The sequence below is a fragment of the Numenius arquata genome, chromosome 17, assembly GCF_964106895.1.
Source record: "Numenius arquata chromosome 17, bNumArq3.hap1.1, whole genome shotgun sequence".
Taxonomy (NCBI): Eukaryota; Metazoa; Chordata; class Aves; order Charadriiformes; family Scolopacidae; genus Numenius; species Numenius arquata.
This window is the reverse complement of record NC_133592.1, coordinates 10,687,793-10,709,044: the sequence shown is the minus strand read 5'-3', so window position 1 is coordinate 10,709,044 and position 21,252 is coordinate 10,687,793. Positions and strand designations below refer to the sequence as shown.

At 46.5% G+C, this 21,252-nt stretch overlaps 1 protein-coding gene across 2 annotated transcripts in view; it reads right to left on the bottom strand.

Moving 5' to 3' along the window:
• COX10 (cytochrome c oxidase assembly factor heme A:farnesyltransferase COX10) overlaps positions 1-21,252 on the bottom strand; it is a 110,618-nt gene that overhangs the window by 4,821 nt on the left and 84,545 nt on the right. For both annotated transcript variants that reach the window (XM_074160148.1, XM_074160149.1), the window contains one exon: positions 13,653-13,885. In XM_074160148.1, the coding sequence (XP_074016249.1) occupies positions 13,653-13,885 (233 nt within the window). The remainder of the gene's footprint in view (positions 1-13,652; positions 13,886-21,252) is intronic.

Sequence of the window (21,252 nt, the reverse complement as noted above, 5' to 3'; positions counted from 1 at the left end):
GAGTATGTGCCTCTGAAAGTTGATGACATTAAGGATGGAGATAGACATTCATCTATTGGACATGAAGCTTTCAGAACTACATTGCGGGCTACGAATTGCAGGTGTTTTCCTGGACTACGGCCCAAAACGCTTGCCAATCCTGCCATTCGATCCTCCTAAAATCGACTTTAAGGGTGCGGATGCTCAGCACCTTCTCCAAGTTGGAACCTTTTAAGACCATTGGAAATGGTGCACCCCCAAATTACCATTAATTTCAGAAAATCGTGACAACAAGAGTAATTTTGGCCCTAACAAAACAGGACTTGGTTCAGTTCTGCTGAAACCCAAGGGAGTAGCTCTACTGAAATAAACTGAAATAAAAGTTAATCAAGGAGCAGTACTCCCTGCACCAGGACAAACAATGGGGAAAATGCTTTTGTGATATGTCATTCTTTAGTTTTTTCCTATTCTTGTAAAACATATCACCGGAGGCAAGATCCTGGATGTGTTAAACCTCAGATAGGAATATTTTTCACGTTCCCCATCTGAAGCACTTTAGAGACAGGAGCTTGTCGTTTTTCGGAACTTAGGGGAAGGGAAGCTGCAATTATCCATCAGCGGAGGAGAGTGAAGGAGCTGGAGCCGGGGCCAGGACTCGGAGGCAGAGACTGTCCCTGCTTCCCATGGCTCTTCCTCCCGGTGTTTCGGCTCTAACACGGGCTTTGCTTATTCAATTGTTCAAACGTTGTGTGCAGCCGAGCTCAAAACACACCCTAAACCTCAAACACACACAAACCTTTAACAGTACTCTCTAACTATAACACCATTTAAAAACAAAACAAAAAAAAAGTCATCTGGAGAAACTTTTAAACACAAACAGACCAACTAAACTACTGGAGGCTGGATTCCCATTTACAAAGCTCCGGTTTTTACATGCAAGCCTTTGGAATTTAATTACTTTGATTGCATTACAACCATTGAGATAATTGATACTTTACAGACAAGCTGAACAGTAAAACAATTTAATAGCCCATTATGAGGATTTTAACCGACCCTATCTTTTTGTTAGTTTCCCATGTGCCTCGGACATCCCGTAATTTCCTCGGCTCGGGCTGAGACCGTCGGGTTGTCAGAGATTTTGAAGTGTCCCGTAAGACTGATGACTTGCAAAGCCCAGCCCATGGTACAGTACAATCCAGCATCAAATGAGCCCACAGTAGGAATCCTGTCAAGCCCAGAGCAGACACTGTAATACTCATTAATTACTAGATGAATGCTAACTATGTCATAAATAGGTCGGCAATGTTTTTAAGCAATATTACAGTGAGACTAACTCCGGAGAATTACCTGGTTCAAAATAGTGCAGAGTCTACTCTGCTGCTTCTCTGCAGTTCCCGACAGTTTGGGAACCCAGTTTAATCAATGCAAATCTCCTTTTTCTCCGCAGAGTTTATAATTGAGCAAAGACCAGGTGAGGTCGTTCACAACCGTAACGCGTGGAGCTGGCAGGGAGTCTGGAAAAGCCCAGGCTGTCGCCGGAGCAGAGCCCTGGTGGTGCCCTGGCAGCGGGGGACAGCCCCCAGGACACCCCAGCCCTTGGGATCCACCACTGCGTGGGGAAAACCCAAGCACAGGCAGCCCAATATGGAATCCATATCGGATCTCTCAGCTTTTCATAGAATCATAGAATGGTTTGGGTTGGAAGAGACCTTAAAAGATCACCCAGTTCCAACCCCTGCCCCAGGCAGCAACACCTCCCACCAGGCCAGGTTGCTCAAGGCCCCATCCAACCTGGTCTTGAACCCCTCCAGGGATGGGGCAGCCACAGCTCCTCTGGGCAACCTGAGTGTTCCACAAGCGTTTATACACTGCAAGACCACGAGCACCTGGGTCCTGGATATCCCAAACTCTTTGGATTATTTTGGGCCAAATTTAGCTGCAAGTTTAGCCCATTTGGGACCACTTCCAAACTCTTCACTTCTCCAAGGTAGAGCCTGGGACACCTGCGAACACACGCTTATAAATCCTGATAACTCGGCAGACGAGTCCTGTTTGATTTTGGAAAAATAATGACATCTATTTAGGCAAACAGCTCCCAGGTCCCCAATATTCTTTCACTCTTGTGTGTAAAATAGGTATAAAATGTTTTCTTTTTGAGTTCCCATTGTTCAACCACTTTGTACAAGCTTAAATCATCTCAAAAGTTACAGGATTGCAGAGAATCAGGTAGGTGTCCACACAGTTAGAGATAAATAACAGATTTTGCCATTCAGCATGAATTTTAAGGTTAAGCTATTATTTCTTTTTTAAAATTCTTTTAGAAGTATTTAAATAGTGATAATATATCTTCTTTTTAATAAACAAGAACAAGCTGAGATTTTTATTTTAATATCGAAGATAAAGTCAAAATGTCAACCGGCATTGAAGACGGTAGAAAACAGTTCTTTCTTTCTGTAAATATATTTTTATCTAGTGAGATACTGAAGCTTTATAAATTGCCCTTTCTAAAACAAACAAGACACTAAATTCCACAGTCATTCGGAAACTGCTTGGTAAGACATTTTAAGGTTCAAGAAATTTGGGCAAGACTTGGAAATACTGTGAGATGAGGCTTCCAAACCAACTAGTGACTCTGGGCTTGCAAACTGCAGTAGCTGACAGTCCAATTTTCAGAATTACAAGACCAAGAAGCATCCCCCCGTGAAGTTATGTTCTTCATGGCGTCAAGCAGTCCATGTGAGACCTCTGAACTTTGATTAAAATTTCATGCTTTATTCTTTTTAAAGCAATTTATGATGATCTCATTTGCTGGATGGTCCAAATCTCTGGCGAGGGAGCAATGTCAGCGCCTGAGCCCATTGAGTCCTTGGCCCCTCTGCTAAGAAGCACCTAAGAGCAGGGAAGCGGGAGATGGTTTTCAGAGAGCGAGCCCTTGCAGGGCATGAACTGGCCACTGGCCACCACAGGGAGAGCAGAGCAGTTGGGCAGCAACAGCTTCTTGTCCTGTCCACCCGGGGCTTGCACCAGGATCAGTGACCCAGGGGCTCCCTCGTGTGAGTCCCCAAAACTACTCATGTCCTGTAAAGGATACGGAGCCTGTTCAAGTCCATACATTGTCTACTCAAGGAAGAGTGGGTACATTCAGCCACTGAGCAGGGCCAACAGAAACTGGAACAGGTTGCCCAGAGAAGCTGTGGCTGCCCCATCCCTGGAGGAGTTCAAGGCCAGGTTGGATGGGGCTTTGAGCAACCTGGTCTGGTGGGAGGTGTTCCTGTCCACGGCAGGGCATTGGGACTGGATGGTCTTTAAGGTCCCTTCCAACCCAAACCATTCTCTGATTCTAAACCATGCCTTTGCATCATTCTGAGTAAACAGTTTCATTCACATAAAGCAACCTGAGGATTGCAAACCTATTTTCTCATTCACTAAAGGGCAGAAGTAATGTCTGGATCCTGCTGGACTGTCTCGTGCTGAGGATGCCACTCTCTTAAGCAGTGATTTGGAATATGCCTCTTTCATGCTGGCAATACCTTTCATCATCAAAGAGCTTTATACATCGTACAGTTGGTACATGGAGCCATGATTTCACCCGCAGCTCAATTATTTCAGCTGTCTGCCTTAAACAAGACACAAGGGCTTGGCATGATCCCATTGAAACTCTCCAAAATATTTTTGAAGACAAGTTCTTCCAGGGCAGAGAAGGACTTGAGCTACAAGAGGGCACAGGCTGGAGCACGGCAAGTGTCAGTGGGACCACCAGCAGAGTCACCCGGAGGCCCAGCAGGGTAGGCAGACGAGTGTGGGCCTGTCTGTACAAGTCAAGGCAAACATCTCCAAGGTTATCTCCAGACACTGCCGTGTCGACATTGTGTTCCTGAAAACACGCTGGAGATGAACTTCTTATTTCTTCTTATCCTTCTCATTGTTCTTTAGACAACACACAGTGCCTGCCCTCCACATAGTGTTCTGCAAACCTCTGGGATCACCTTCAAGGTCTAGATGGGACAATCACTATTTACTTAATCAATAAAACAAAAAAAAAAAAAAAAAGGAAGGGGGAGCTGATCTGTAGCATCTATTCAAGAACGGCGTCGCTCCTTCTATCATTGCTTTGGTGCTGCATATGTATGACTGGGAAGTGGCCGAGCAGGCATTAAAATAAACATGGAATGGTTAAAATATCAGCTCCAAAACAGATGTTGAAATCTTACTGCATTTCCCAAAGCTGGTGTTTACTGCCTTGGCAACCTCAGAACGCTGTTTTGCTTAAAGCACAATTTTAGTAATTCTTCTGCCTTGAATAATGTGAAGGAATTTTAAAATTATTTCCAGACCTTGGTAGCTCCCCGAGTTATTAGAGGAAAGCACCGGCCTTTTGTCTCAAGGAAACCGGCCTGGGTTTGGCTGCTGTCAGGAGGGAAGGCTTTGGTAGTCGACGCTCAGCCTGTTAATGGATCGGAGTCAGGAAACAACCACACACCGTTTTACTTGATAGCACACAACTGGCTCCCCTCCCTTCAAAGATGTTGAACAAATTACTCCTCTTTAATCCAGACAAGGTAGATTAGAGCTCAGAGACTTGACTCGGTCCAGCTGTATCCACCTGCTTGTGAGCAACCGCGCTGTCTCAGCCTGCTTTTTCACCTTTTCTACCGGAAATTTAACGTAACCGCTCCAAAACTCTTCGTTGTGGTCCTGTGTGATTTTTAGAGGACGTTGCGCTCGCAGGAAACGTACTGGATACATCCTCAAAGCTTTTATTTTCTCTCCTTTCTTTCCTGCTCATTCACAACAAGTTTAACGCAGTAGCCCTCCCCGGAGATTTCTAACGATGCAGTAATTACGGAGGTAAAGAAAGATTTTGAAGCCTCGTCAAAGCCTTGTTGCCCATTGCAGATTCAATGTAACATTAAATACCCAAGGAATATTTGGAGAGGTTGGTACAAATATTCAGAGTAGTCTGGAGTCACGTCCCTGACACAGCTGTACTGTCCTGGTTTATTAAGCTGGTGGTGGCATTCAGCACAGGAAGGACATGGACCTGTTGGAGCAGGGCCAGAGGAGGCCACAAAGATGCTGAAAGGGCTGGAGCCCCTCTGCTGTGAGGACAGGCTGAGAGAGCTGGGGGGGTTCAGCCTGGAGAAGAGAAGGCTCCGGGGAGACCTTAGAGCCCCTTCCAGTCCCTAAAGGGGCTCCAGGAGAGATGGGGAGGGACTCTTGATCAGGGAGGGGAGCCATAGGATGAGGGGTAATGGTTTTAAACTGAAAGAGGGGAGATTGAGATGAGATCTCAGGAAGAAATTCTTTGCTGTGAGGGTGGTGAGACCCTGGCCCAGGTTGCCCAGAGAAGCTGTGGCTGCCCCATCCCTGGAGGGGTTCAAGGCCAGGTTGGAGGGGGCTTTGAGCAATCTGGTCTGGTGGGAGGCCTCCCTGCCCAGGGCAAGGGGTGGGACTGGAAGGTCTTTGAGGTCCTTTCCAACCTGAACCATTCTATGATTCTATGATTCTATTTTCCATTTGTGAAGGTGAGTTGGAAGGTGCAGTAATTAATGCCTTTCCTTCAGCATGTGTTGGTGATGGAAAATGACTAGGATAAATCAATTGGCCTCCAATTATGGAATCACGGAATCACAGACTTCTCAGAGTTGGAAGGGACCTCTAGAGATCATCTAGCCCAACTCCTCTGCTAAAGCAGGATTGCCCAGAGCACATCACTCAGGACTGCACCAAGGCGGGTCTTGAAGATCTCCAGAGAAGGGGACTCCACGACCTTCCTAGGTAGCCTGTTCCAGGGCTCTGGCACCCTCACTGGAAAGAAGTTTCTCCTCATATTTAAATGGAACTTCCTATGTTCCAGCTTGTGCCCGTTGCCCCTCGTCCTATCGCTGGAAACCACTGAAAAGAGTCCAGCTCCATCATCCTCCAACCCACCCTTTAGGTACTTGTACCTAAACAAGTGTTTAAGATATTGCCCTGATACAATCGCTCCCAAGGAAAAACTGTTACCTACTATTTAATTTTTCCCATTGTCTTTGGGAGTAGAAAAGGGATTAACACCACAAAATTTACATCTCAATTTGTGATTATGAAGCCTCCTCCAACATAAAGGCTTTTGGGTATCATCTAGTCACGAGCCTTAACTGAACCGATGCAGCTCCCCCCTATTCTGCGGCGCTTCCTCTATTAGCACCACCGCCAAGACAACAACCGGCACTTCGGCTTCCACCGGGAAACAAAAGCAGATGCTGCTGCTTGTGTCGGATGCCGCGTGAGCAGCCTTGAGAAGGAAAAAAAAAAAGGAAAAATATCACTTCTAAAGCTGCGCACAAGGTCTGTCTCCGGGCTGCAAACAATGGTCCCGGCTGTCAGTGCGGGCACGTACAGCCCCACGCACAGCCCTAATTGTGAGCCTTCAAGGTTACACGGTCATGGAAAGGAAGGGTGAGGAGGAAAACACTGGAAGACTCAAAAGCTTCATGGTCATGGGTTTCAATAGCTGTTTCTTTTGAAGGATGGCACAAAAGGCTCGTGGGACAGGAGCGTCGCGGGGCCGCGATGGACTTCTCTGCGCCGCACACAAAGGGAAGGGGATGTTGGCCGTGTGTGTAGGGCTTGTCTGCAGGACAAAAGGAGGATCCTCGGTGTCCATCGCGATGGGAAATGGGAGTTGGCAGTGGGGTTTTGTGCCTTGAGGGAGCGTTCCCAGCCACTGGGATTACAGGAGGAAAGCAGATGTCCTCAGGTATGGTCCCCATGGGGAGAAAAGCTGCGTGCATATGGATACACATAGGTGTGCACAATTTTGCATGACACACAACAGGTCACTACAGCCGAAAGCCTCACAAAGAAACACCTTTTGTTATATAGGAAAGATTGAGAAAAACAACAGCGTGGTATATAATTCGGCTTAGCTAAACCTGGTAAAATATGCCATAAAAAAAGCATGTTGGGTAAGGTGAAAATACAGCCTTTGCACGGACCATTCGTTATGTGCAAATCTGTGCAGGAAGCATTTGCCAAAGGGCCAGACTCAGCAGAGGACTGAAACCCTGCAGAGCCACGAAGAGGGTACTCGTCATCCTGTGTCACACACCCAGGTCATCGGTGCTTCTCCTGCGGGTGTTGTGTCACACACCGGGACATCGGTGCTTCTCCTGCGGGTGTTATGTCACACATGGGGACGTTGGTGCTTCTCCTGCGGTGTTGTGTCACACACTGGGACATCGGAGCTTCTCCTACAGGCACTGTGTCACACACTGGGACAGCAGTGCTTCTCCTGTGGGTGTTGTGTCACACACTGGGACAGCAGTGCTTCTCCTGCGGGTGTTGTGTCACACACCAGGACATCGGTACCTCTCCCCGGGGCGCTGTGTCACACACCCGGGGCACGTCTCCTCCCCGTGCCCCAAGAGCCGTGTGTGGGACAGAGAACGGGCAAAGGGCCCGTCGCCTGTGAATTCGTGGGGTTGGTCCCCCAGGTGTTCCAGGGGTGGAACTGCCATTTCTTTTGTCTCTTGTGAAGATGGAAAAGGGGGAAAAAAAATAGCCCCCTGGCTTTTGTCCTAAATTCAGCCCAGCTGTTCTACTAGGATTGTCCCTCGGCCTCGGTTTTTACAGTTTTTACCCCCCCAAAGCACACTCCTGGGCCAATTCTCAGATGTCAGTGACATGAATACCTCTGTTTCCTCTGGAACAGACCACAGATTCTGTCGTCTTTCATCCAAGAAGTGAAAAGCATCTGAAAAGCTGAGTTTCCTCGTGAGAGCCCGTAGTCAGAGCCTCCTCTGCTCCCACGGCAGGACACGGAGCTGCTTCGGGGGGCACGGTGGCCCCCAGACCTGCTCACACATCACGGGGCCGTGAAAGCTCCAAGTGCTTCACTGGAAGGGACACAGAGATCTCCCAACTTGTTTTGCAGACAATTAAGCTGTTGCTTTGCTCTCCCTCCTCCTGGCAGACAAGTGCTACACCAGGGAAGGTACGAGAGACCCCAGCCACTGACAGGTTGGGGGCAGCCCCCCCTCGCCCCTCTATTCTCTTGGTTTTTTGTTGTTACTGAAACCATCCATCTGCCAAATGCCACTAGCTGATAAGAACTGCCCGTTTTTAAATCCCCATTTGTAAATAGATGTTGGGTGACATAATTAATGTCTACCATACAACACAATTTGAATTACAAAGTGAAGGCAATTTAAAAATCAACCTCCACATGATTACAATTGATACTCAGTCTATAAATTCCATAGCCCCAGGAATTATTTAAATTTTGGAAAATGAATGAAAATCAGTACAAGATGTCTTTCAGGAAAGCGAGACCAGAAGTGGAGCATCTGAGATAAACTAAATAGTCTCTTGAGATAAACATTCTTTGGTGCAGTAATACCTATGGCTCCAGGCCACCGCGGGTCTGTGCTGTCTGCTCCGCTGGCAGGGCTCTTATCAGCTCCGCCACCGCCACCTACTCCGAATAAATCCCCTTAACTGATAAGCACATTATGTTGAGGACCCCTGCTTGTCACTTCCATCTCACTGGGTGGTTTATACCAACGCCGCGGCACCGAATCGCTCGGCTCTAAGACACCGATCCCGCTCGTCGGCCGCCATCGAGCCTTCAGTGCAGAAATGCAAAATATATACGGCAAAATACGGGTTATGGCACTGGGAAATGTTTACCCCACTTCAGTTTCTCTGTTAACGAGAAATAACAAGTTTAAATGGACAACAAACACTTCTAACAACCAAGCTGTGGCATCAGCCTGGGGAGAAAGACCAACAACACAGGAGTAATGTAAAGCATGTATAAGGTCGTGCCTCTCGCACGCCAAAATAAATAGAATCATAGAATCATAGAATCGTCCAGGTTGGAAGAGACCCTTGGGATCATCGAGTCCAACCATCTACCCTACTCTACAAAGTTCTCCCCTACACCATATCCCCCAACACCACATCTAAACGGCTCTTAAACACATCCAGGGATGGTGACTCAACCCCCTCCCTGGGCAGCCTATTCCAATGCCCGACCACTCTTTCTGTGAAACATTCTTTCCTAATGTTCAGTCTAAACCTACCCTGTTGGAGCTTGAAGCCATTCCCTCTCGTTCTGTCATTACCTACCTGTGAGAAGAGACCAGCACCAACCTCTCTACAGTGTCCTTTCAAGTAGTTGTAGAGAGTGATGAGGTCTCCCCTCAGCCTCCTCTTCCTCAGACTAAACAGTCCCAGCTCCTTCAACCGCTCTTCATATGATTTGTTTTCCAACAAATTTTGGTTTTTTTGTTTTTCAAAAAAAAAAATAGCTCTGGTACTTCCTAAAGACGCCTGTACCCGGGCTCGGCACAGTCTGGGGGTGCCCACACGGGGACCCCGCGCAGGAGGAGGATCCCGCACACAACAGGACACTGCCGAGCTCTGCCTCCTTCTCCTGCCTTTCTGCTATTTAAGGCTTGAAGTGAATTTCATTATTTTCCTGCTAGTCCTTCCTTTGTAAAAGCGGAATAAATAATTTGAGAGCATCTAGGTTTACCAGAAAAACAAATCTCTTTGGAAGTAAACAGTACCACAAAGGAGCAATGGAATCTGCTTTCAAGGAAGCAAACGTGTTACTGCAAATCACAGGCTGGCAGTGAAGTTCTGCATAAATAGCCCAGATCCGTGGCGGTGATAGCCACGTGATAAATTACATTTATCACGCACCTTTGACCATCTCACCTGCACTCGGCTCCCCCAGCGAGGAAATGTTAACATTCCCCATCTTTCATCAGTTTCAAACAGCTGCCATTAAAAAAGAAAACACAACCCCCCCCCCCCCCAAACCCCACAACAAAGAATTCCACATCTTCCCAGAGATAACCTTATCTCTCTCTTTTGAAATGTGAGGTTTTCCCTAAATTACGTTGGCACAAAATCCAGGGTTGGGGGCAGGATGTTCAATTAAGAGCATAGAATTAAAGTTACTTAACAGGGGCAGAAATGGGAGGAGCATCGCTGGGTGTCACCGCAAGATCTGCAAAAGGTGTGTCGTGTCAGAAATACCAGCAAGTGTTTGCATCGCTGGCAATATAAGGGTGCCAGATTTTTATCTGCAAACACGCGGTATTCGTTCCTTGTGCGAGAAACGAGGTATTAAGCTTTGAAATAAGAAAGTTATAGATAAAATGAGGATAAATTAAAACAAGGCTGCTCCAATCTGAGATGCTTTGTTATTATCTCGTGCTTTGTTATGCGCTCGTGAGACCCCACCTGGAATACTGTGTCCAGCTTTGGAGTCCTCAACACAGGAAGGACATGGACCTGTTGGAACGGGTCCAGCGGAGGGCCACAAAGATGATCAGAGGGATGGAGCACCTCCCCTATGAAGACAGGCTGAGAGAGCTGGGGTTGTTCAGCCTGGAGAGGAGAAGGCTCCGGGGAGACCTCACAGCAGCCTTCCAATATCTGAAGGGAGCCTACAGGAGAGCCGGAGAGGGACTCTGTCAGGAGATGTAGTGACAAGACAAGGGGTAATGGTTTTAAACTGGAAGAGGGGAGATTTACATTAGATATTAGGAGGAAATTCTTTACTCTGAGGGTGGTGAGGCACTGGAACAGGTTGCCCAGGGAAGCTGTGGATGCCCCATCCCTGGAAGTGTTTAAGGCCGGGCTGGATGGGGCTTTGAGCAACCTGGTCTGGTGGAGGTGTCCCTTCCCATGGCAGGGGGGCTGGAACTAGACAATCTTTAAGGTCCCTTCCAACTCTAACCATTCTGTGATTCTATCTCAGGAATCGGAACATGGGAATCATCTCCAACCCTCTGGAATGACCAAGAGCATTGGTCACTGACCAGTGACCAATTGGCCATTGGTCAATGGCCACCAGTGGTGGTTCTGAGCCGGGCTAGTGATGCTGTTGCACTCTGGGCAAGGCAGACACGGGGTACCACGGGGTACCACCCCCTGCCGTGTGACGCTGGGTTGCCCCCCTCAAAGGCCAATGAAACAACACTTAAGTATTGTTTCCCCTACAACCAGCAACGTGTACAACAATGTGGCTGCTGTGAGAAGATTACAAGGAGAGAAAATCCACAGGAAAATGTAAAACTCAAAAGCCCAGCAGTTAAATGGTGAGAACCTTCCTTCTCATTAGTTTTTCTTACTCCCTTCCTTCACATTCCTCTTTGTTATTGAGTGGAATGATCTTTTTTTTTTTTTTTTAAATGAGGTGTAAATGCATTTTCACACCTCTACCTAAAACTAGGTTAAGTCTCCAAGCTAATTACACATTATTAATGAGTTCAACAACTGTGGGTAGGCTGGTTAGCGAAGGGGTGCAGGTCTGCATTATGTACACAGGCAGACGTACGCTTGTCCTACCATGGGTCTGATGCTGCCAGGTGTGGAACTCTCTTCTCCTTTGGAATAATAGGAAGTTTAACACTCAAAATTATAGTCTACAATGCAATTCTTTTCTTTTATTTCTCTCTTTTCTTTTTAAAGGTGTTTTGGGGTTATTTTTTTGGCTTTTTAATACTGAAATGCACTAAAATACTACTATTTTCAGGATTCTCCCTAGGTGTGCTGTATTACAAAGACCAGTATCAGCTCAGTAACGTTTCTTTCACTGTTAAACCACCTGCCCGGCGTCACCAAGACACACCAGGAGGTGACTGTAGAAAGTTTTAGCCACCCAGAACAAACAATACAACATCGGGTTACGCACCGGCGCAGATCATCCCGTGCTGGCCAAATCTGGATTTAAGTTATCATCTTCCACTGGTGACACCACTGCCAGAGAGTATCCCCTCCACAGCAGAGCTGGCAGAGGGACACGCAACACATCCCAGTCACAAATTAAAAGAGGAAGAGCTTATTTGGGACAAAGAGAGTGTTCTCTGCTGCCAGCCCTGCCTGCCGTACAGGGACAGCCTGGCTGTGAAATAGGTCTTGAAGAGCAAGTTGTAATTGATTGACAGAACGAGAGGGAATGGCTTCAAGCTCCAACAGGGTGGGTTTAGACTGAACATTAGGAAAGAATTTTTCACAGAAAGAGTGATTGGGCATTGGAACAGGCTGCCCAGGGAGGGGGTTGAGTCACCATCCCTGGATGTGTTTAAGAGATGTTTAGATGTGGTGTTGGGGGATATGGTGTAGGGGAGAGCTTTGTAGAGTAGGGTAGATGGTTGGACTCGATGATCCCAAGAGTCTCTTCCAACCTGGACGATTCTATCATTCTATGATGAAATAAAGATAATGAAAATCATTTCCAGTTTACTTTCATGTGCTGGGCTTTAGCTGAAGCAGTTTAGCTGCCATTTTAAAACCAGGGATGAAAATTTGAACCATGACAGCCTTTACAGCAAGGGCTTTTGGTGAGACGGGGCTCTTCATGCCAGCTCCTCCAGGCTGGGCTTTGCAGGTGAAGCATGGGCACATGAGAATCATCTTCTAGCATCAACTCTGCACAGAGATGCCAAAGCCAACACAGAAATCCCTAAACAACGTCAGATCCAGGATCTAGGCAGCTGCAGACAGAATGCCACAGTCCTTACAAATATACATTTTGTGTTTTTAATTCATTCTCTTCTCTTTAGAGAAGCTTCTAATGATGTCTGTTGTGCACTCCTTAACACGAGACACTACACATACACACGCAGATCATTTATAGGTCTAAATATAAAAAAAGCCTTTCAGAGATGTAAATATTTGTACAGAAGTACTACACGGGATTAAACGAAACAGCACAAACCCCTTGATCCTAGCTCTGGGTTAGATCTGTATCAGAACACGTAGACAAAGCCAATTCAGACTGACTTTTATAGGAAATGCACAGCAAAAATGCAGGATGGCGTGGATTTAGCACAGATTCTGATAATTTCTGCTTAAAAGCCTTGTTGTTGAAAGTACTATTCAAGCCTTAAATATGCCACGCTGTGAGATGAGTGTGCGCTGAAAACATTCTTAACAGACCTGTTAATTGCACTCCATGAGTTTCTTCAGAATATAACTATGTGGAGCCACTTTGATTCTTAAGTTTCTAACTGGCAGGAAAAACAAGCCCTGTTTGTGTCAGAGTTTAGCTGCTGAAGAGATCAGTGTTTTATGAGGGATGTAAAAACGGTTCACAGTTACTAAAATAGAAATCTTCGTTTGCTTTTCAAGGAGAGGGGGAAGGAACATTTATAACTTCGAGTTTAGAAGTGGGCAATTAAGAAATACACCAATAAATTAATTTTCCCGGGACATTTTCTGGCTTGTGGAAAGACAGTAATAAACACATCTGGGAATTTTCCAGCTGAAAGCTCCTGACTTGTAAGTCAGATCTTATTGGGTAGGGTTTGAATCCCTGAAATTATGTAATATTTTCTTCCATGTGAAGCACAAAAAGGCTCTTCTCCTTCTAGATTTTTTTTAAGATGGCCTAAACATATATTCCACAGGACGCGGTCTTTTATCAACTCATGTTTGCCTCTGAAATGCTCCTGTAAGGATGATACAACCACGTCTACTTCTTCAGTCCTTATGGTACCCCACTGTAACAGGCTTTGGCACCGCACACAGCAGAATATATCTGCTTTTGAAGCACTATCAGGTCAAAAAAGCATAAAGAATGAGGTTTGCTGCCTTTTGAGTAGTCTTTTTTGTTATCCCGAAGGCAATGCTGGCAACCGCTCGCCCGGATCCAAGGGTTTCATACTCACCAGCATCCAGAGTACCAGTAGCCGCCGTCCAGCCCATGACGGGGGGAATGGCTCCGACGACAGCCCCCACCCAGGTGTTGGCAATGCTCATCCTCTTCATGGGGGTGTAACAGCACGTGTAGAGGAAGATGTTGAAGGCTCCCAGTGCCCCGGTGAGAGGGTTCACCCCCAGCGTCAGCAGGGCGATTCCCGGGATGCCGCAGGAGGCGGCGAAGCAGACAGCGAGGAGAGGGCTGCGGGGAGAGCAGAGACACACACTGAGCAAAAGAGTCCGTCTTCAAGGATTCCCCCTCTCCTTTTGCCAACTCCCAAAAATGAAGATTGCATTTTTGTTATTTTTCACTCGCCCAGCCCAAACGTTCCCATTTGTCCCCCATCCTAAGACAAGCCTTTCTAAAAAGTTAAGCCAGTGTCACCGCAGATTTGCAATCAGTGATTCTCACTCTTGTCATCCCTGTGTCCATCAAATAAATTCAGCCTAGGCAGGGAAAGAGCCCTTATGGAGAACTGGTGCTTCCAGCCCATCACTCATTTTAATCGTAGCAAATTTTGACCTCTGGAAAAAGCGCTCAGGGTTTAGAGTAAATGAGAACAGTTGTAGCTCGTCAGATTTTTAACTGATTGCAATTATCCAAGAGGATCCTTTGGCTGAAATGCAACAGGGTTAGACACAAAATTAGGAAGCGTTTATGAGGAGAAGAGTACATCTTATCATTTTGAAATTACGTCAACAGCAATAAAGTATTTTTCAGCTTTACTGAAAAGAAGGCTGAATTTTCTACATTCCCATTTAGCTTATGCACTGTGCTAAGCAGGGGCAGCACGAAAGCAATTCTGGGCAACAGACTCAAAATCAAAACTTATTATCTTCTAAGTATGACTGGAATTAACTGAAGATATTTTAGGTTTGGCTGAAAACAGCAAACAATAAAGATGCAAATTATTTCTGTTGATTTCTAGCGCACATCAGGGAAGGCTGGAAATTCCTGTTAAAATCTGTAAGGAAGTGGCTGATGCCACATTCTGCTAATAAGTTCTATAATAAACACCCAAATAGGATGAACAAGGTTTTTTTGTTTGGCTACCAAACCCACACCTCAGAGGCAGCAGCGTGACGTACCCCTAAGGAAGCTTTAGTTGTGTTCCCTTGCACCAGAAAAACATAGAACCATAGAATCATTAAGGCTGGGAGGGACCTTTCAGATCATCAAGTCCAACCATCAACCCAACACTGCCAAAACCACCACTAACCCACGTCCCTCAGCACCACATCTGCCCGGCTTTTAAATACCTCCACGGATGGTGACTCCACCACTGCCCTGGGCAGCCTGTTCCATGGGTGTTGCTGGGGGAGGTCCCTTCCCACGCGCTTGTTGGAGGGTGTTTGATACGATGGGAAGAGAGAACTAAACGCCACTAAGAAATAACGTGGTGTGGGAGACCTCTGGAAGGGAGGGCAATGCCGTTAACTCCGTTGCATTTAATAACCTGTGTGGCTAAATACACACTTCTAGTCATCCCTGTAAGAGCAGAAAATATGAGTGCTTGCACCAAATGTCTCTGCATGAAGCTTAGCTCTACACGTTTTGTGTAACGGGAAACTATGCAGCCTTTGTGCGCTATGATCGCTCTGCCCTCTGGCCAAATCCTTACCCCTAAAATACGTGTTGCCAGCGCTTCTCCAAACCTCCTAAGAAAAATTTGCTGTTGAGGATGAATTTTATGGCAGTTTTATCAGAAAAAAAATATCCCACCATTCAAATTTTGATTGTTAAGACCTTTGTTGGGGCAATACGGAATGGAGATCCTAAATAACTGGAAGAAGTAAAACGAGCAAACCTCATGCTAAAGATCTGCCTTCAATTTAAATTAAATTGACTAAGTCATTTTATCCGGCTTCTCAAAACCATCAACAGATTTTAGGTTATTGAGCGTGCACAGAGCACATTTACGCTCTCCCATTCCGGGTCTCGGTGTTACTAATTTATCAGGAATAGAGGCAGGGTACGTCGGTGCCATCCACTGACAATGAGATATATAAAATTTAAGGCTGTTTTCAGGAGCCGCACTGCGAAAGGAGCCATACGGTGCTGTGCCCTCTGGTTTTGCAGCTCCCGGTGCTCTTTTGCAGCAAGGCAGGAAAACACAATCTGTGGCAATAAACCCTCTCAACGCCGACTACAAAACCCTGTAGACGTTGCCCCTCTGTAGTGAAAGCCTGAGTGGGTTTGGTTAAACAAATCCATCTTGACTGATTCCTGAATAAAATACGGTCAGATGGTAAACACCAGATTAACACAATACACACTCCGGAGGCGACAAAAGACCAGCTTGACCCTACAAGGCTGGGCTACCCCACGTTGGCTCCCGCGGGGCTCGCAGGCATAAATGAGGACACGGTTTGACCTAATGCAACCAGCACTTTTCTCACTAATCAGGAGCGAAGACTCATCTACACGTCTCCGATTCAAATGAATCAAAGACACCAGCCCTTCGTGCCTCTCGAAGGATGGGAAGGCCAAGGCTGGGAGGGCAAAGCCCTTCTCTCCATGGTTGGACCCAGCATCGCGTCTCTCCCACGTCGCCTCCCTGCAGGCGCCAGCCCCGACAGCAGCTCTGCGACGCCTTCATCCAACCCAGAGATCGGAAAAAAAAATTAAAAATGAGGTTTTCTTTAAAAAAAAAGAGGTTTTCTCTAAAGGGAAGGGCGAAGTTACCTGACCGAGACCTTCAAAAAAGTTGTTTTGTTCCTGGTGGATGAAAAAACAGTTTTGTTTCTCAGTTTCTTCCTTTTTGCCTCCTTAAAAGAAAGTTCCTGGAGGCAGTTTGTCTGTAATAGTCCTAACAATCTCAGGGGACAACATCCAGTCAATGAAGCAGTTGAACTATATTAGTTTTAGACACCCTGAAAGTATCGCATTTTCTTCTTCTCTCCAGTGTTTCCTTAACGATCAAGCAACTGTAAAAAATCTTCTAGAAGAGTAATTGTCTGACTTACAAGTGCCTGCCCCTAAAACTCCAACTGAGACCAGAAACTCCAACTGCGATCTGATGATTCACCTTTGTTGTTTCTGCCCCTTAAAATCCTATTTGGCACTGGAACCAGAAATTAGGACCTTCCTTTCTTGGCGAGACATGAGGTAGAGGAGAATTCAACTCATTCTCACGTAAATATGTCATGTTTATAAGGTCTAGGAGAAGTAAAAGCAACTCTTCTTTGGGAAAAAGAGGCTATTTGAGGAAAAGGCAGAGAGATTTCAGTCAATGGTGCAGGTTTTTTCTGCTTCAGCGACTCCCAGGATTTTAAGAAGAAAAGACTGACTCTCCGTTTAAATCGGAGCAGTTTAAGGGGTATTCTGATTTCCACTAGGTTATCGTCTTCTAGGGACCATTATGCATCTCCGTGCCCATATTAGGTCCATCAAAACTCAGGCATGTGTTGTGAGGCTCACTGATTTGATGCATGCTCCTTTGCTGGGAGAGACAGGAGACGAGGACCCCATCCTGGAGCAAGAGAAGGGCTGGGACACTGAGTTGTCACTGGATTTGCCCCATCACCTAACATCCACGCAGTTGCTCCCACTACAGCCTCGTGCCACCACAGGAGCATCAGTCTCGGGTAACCCAACACCGGGGAGTTATCATGTGGTGGTCAAAATTGGCTGCGGGGTGTTTGCTGGGTTCCTTCGTCCTTAAACCATCCCATGCAGTCAGTGCAGGCTGGTGACAGATGCTGGTACATAAGCCTCAACTCATTTGGGCGTTCACTTATGCTGAGGGAATCGCTCCCATGGGAAAAAAAGGCAATCTTCCGTTGGAAAACTGGCCAAGGAGCTAGCTCAGAAAGCAAACATACTGAGTAAGAAACTAGGTTTTATGATGGATTTTTGGGAGGAGTTGGTTTCAGTTATTTGGCTGATTAAAATCAGACTCCGGAAAAATACCACAAGTGCCAAATGAGTTCTCTTCAAGTTTCAACTCTAAAATAACCAGCCTGTCACCACCTAGGACACCTCCTAAAGGAAACCCCAAAACTGGTCGTTCTGCCTTGTCCCTCTTCTCTGCCTTATCAAGAGCACACCTGCCAAAGTCTGGCTAATAACACTGCTGAAAGACATTCACATTCAGCTACAAGCTTTTGAGAGAACTTCAGCTTGAAGAGTGAATGATCAAACCTTTCCTGATCCAAAGAAAATGTGCTGACACTTCTCTCCCCCGGAGTCCACCCAAGATGGATCTTCCCCAGACACACTCCACTGAGAGCATCCAAGAGGAGGAGGAGGAGGAGGAGGAGGAAGGGAGGCCAAGGTTTCTCATTCAACTCAAGCTTTTGCTGACACAGAGGTGTCTGGAGAGATGCTGTGGGTCCGGCTGGGCAGGATCGCTCAAGGACAGCCCAGAGCTGCTGGGAAGGAACAGGGATGCAGGAGGAATCCCATCTGGGTGATGTTCAGGCATCCCTTGCACACGCGACCGCAAGGACCCACGTGGACCCTCACTCACCGTCACAGCAACTTTGGACAACACAGGAGGTTATTTTAATTCATGGGCAACAGCATAATCTCCGATCTAGTTGCCACTTACATAATGATCTGACACACATGTGCATGAAATATATTTAATTAATAGGCTCCAGAGTCATGGATAATAGTACTTATTGACTCACAGCGTTACTTGGAAAAATTGAAAGGGCAAAACAAATTAAAGCATTTGCCCATCTATAAAATTAATGTACTATTTTACCTATTTCACAGCAGCATTAGCAAGCTTAATGTCTATAAAGATCAATAGCATCGCTACTACACATGCTTTTCTATGCTGTCTTTGGCAAAACATTTTGTGAAGACGACTGTCAGTTAGAACTACACTTTAAAAAAACAGCGGTAAAAAGAGGGAAAAAGTTTAAAGAAATTTTTGTTTGGAAGAAACAATCAAGAAGCCAGAGAATATTCCCTCTTAAAACCTATCAATATTTAGAAACATGGAAAATTCCTTTATCAGCATCTAAGGCTTTGACCTGTCGCTGGGAATATATTGACACATAGAAATACAACCACAAAGCCCATCTGAATCCTGAATAGGTGCATTCATGCGATTCACGTTCAGATGTTATGTAAATACATAAGAAACTTAATTTGTGACCTTGTGTTAATGGGAAACTGGGCACGTAAAACATATTTACATAAAAGCATAAGCCTGACTGTAAGTGGCCATTTAAGACTCCCCGCATATTTTTCAGGTGAAGCACAAGTGCTTGTATTTGAAAATTAGATTCAAAGCCTAATACAAAAGGTAATAAAACAAATTCTGTCTTCTCCCTCTCTGTCAAAAACCTTTTATAGAAACATCACGCACTTCTAAAAGGGCAAAGTAAAAAAAAACAACCTCAAACCAACAACGCGCTCTTGCTTTGCTGCAGCACGCCCAGAATACCTTAACGGATCGAAACATTTCAATTTCTGGTTGATTATTAGATCTTATTATTATTGACAACTGTCCCTCGAGGCCAGGGATCTGTTCCACCAAAGGCAGGACGATGATGTGAAATAAGCAGGACAGGGATGATGAAGGGCACTTATTTAGAGTCATTTCCACATCCAAACGGAGCCAGGATGCGCATCCACACTTTCCTCTGCGTGCGATTTTAATAACGGCAAATACTCTGCACAGACCATACCCTTAAACTGCAATTTTACTTATTTTTTGGGGGGAGTTAAAAAACTGGGTTTGGTTCTACCTGGTGAGTTTTCTGTTTCGCTCAAGACACAGGTTCATTAGGGCCACCACGGTTCCTCCCCTCCCTCTTCTGCTGCCGCTGCCTGCAGGAACGGCTCAAAATTATCCCTGACTTCAGCATCTTCCACGGCGGCGGGTAAATGATGCCGAGACAACAAAGGTGAGATTGACGGCTCAGATTAATCTCAATATTGCTACTCCGGGCGCAAATTCCATCTACATATAGTGTCAAAACAATTTGTCGGAATAAGAAGAGGAAGAGCCTGAACCAACCTCACGCACAGAGGGGCTGAAAACAGCGGGAGCTGGGAGGAAGGTTATTTGGCAGCCAAAGGATCCAAGCATGATATTCATCTCTGCAATTGCGTTTCGCCATCACGGGCTGAGATACGAGTCCAGCGCACGAGCGCTGTTCCAAAGCCATAATTAAAATCAGATTTCAGGAGTAAGCATCGTAAGTTGCTTATTATTTCTGGAATCTGTAGGCACTAAAAATGTCCCCAGACTCCTCACCAGTACAAGGCTGCCAGAGGAAGCCCCTTCCTCTTCCTAATTTTTTCCAGGTCAGCAGTAAGTTATTAAGGCTTCTGAAGCCACTTACAAACTCAGACAAAAGCATCAGCCTGAAGTTTTTACATTTTTCCGACAGCAGTGAGAGGTTACACAAACCGAAGTGCAAGTCACATCCCTCTGAAGGTTTCTGTGGCCTCAAAAGCCTCTGGTTGTGTCAAGAGGGGAGGATGGCCGTGGAGACCCTCAGCACAAACACACCCTGTGCAGAAAACCATCGTTCTCCCCAGCTGCTGATTGACAGTTCTGCTCATCTCCTGGCATGACTTCAACCAGGCCAAGTGCAAGGTCCCACACCTGGGCTGGGGCAATCCCAGGCAGAAATACAGGTTGGGCGCAGAATGGATTGAGAGCAGCCCTGAGGAGAAGGGCACAGGAAGGACATGGACCTGTTGGAGCAGGGCCAGAGGAGGCCACAAAGATGCTGAAAGGGCTGGAGCCCCTCTGCTGTGAGGACAGGCTGAGAGAGCTGGGGGAGTTCAGCCTGGAGAAGAGAAGGCTCCGGGGAGACCTTCTAATGGCCTTCCAGTCCCTAAAGGGACAGTCCCCCTAAAGGGGCTCCAGGAAAGCTGGGGAGGGACTCTTCATCAGGGAGGGGAGCCATAGGACAAGGGGGAACAGTTTTAAACTGAAAGAGGGGAGATTGAGATGAGATCTCAGGAAGAAATTCTTTGCTGTGAGGGTGGTGAGACCCTGGCCCAGGTTGCCCAGAGAAGCTGTGGCTGCCCCATCCCTGGAGGGGTCCAAGGCCAGGATGGAGGGGGCTTTGAGCAACCTGGTCTGTTGGGAGGTGTCCCTGCCCAGGGCAGGGGGTTGGAACTGGATGGTCTTTAAGGTCCCTTCCAACCTGAACCATTCTGTGATTCTATGATCTTCTCAATTCCTGAGGCCAGACAACACCAGTTGCCGAAACCCAGTCCCAGGGAGGAGCTGACCCTGTGATCGCCATGACTGTCATATGGTACTGACTTGGTCACCTCCCTCAGCTGGGGGATTTATTTAATTATTTTTTTTTTTAAAGAACAGCACCCAAGAACTGCCAAACCCTCCTCGGCAGCTTTTAAAGATCCACCGAGAAAACGAAAGAAGGCCACCAACCCCAGAACAGCCACTCCCACCCCACTTGGAAGAGACACAAGGAGCTGAGGACGTTACGCACCGCAACAAGACATGACTCTCTGGAACTTTTTCTCCTCCCATGACTTAGGTAATGGGAAGAAGGCCCTTCTCCTTCCAGCACACATCTGGATCTCATCTGCATCATTTCCAGCTCTGCTTCCCCAGATGGACAGAT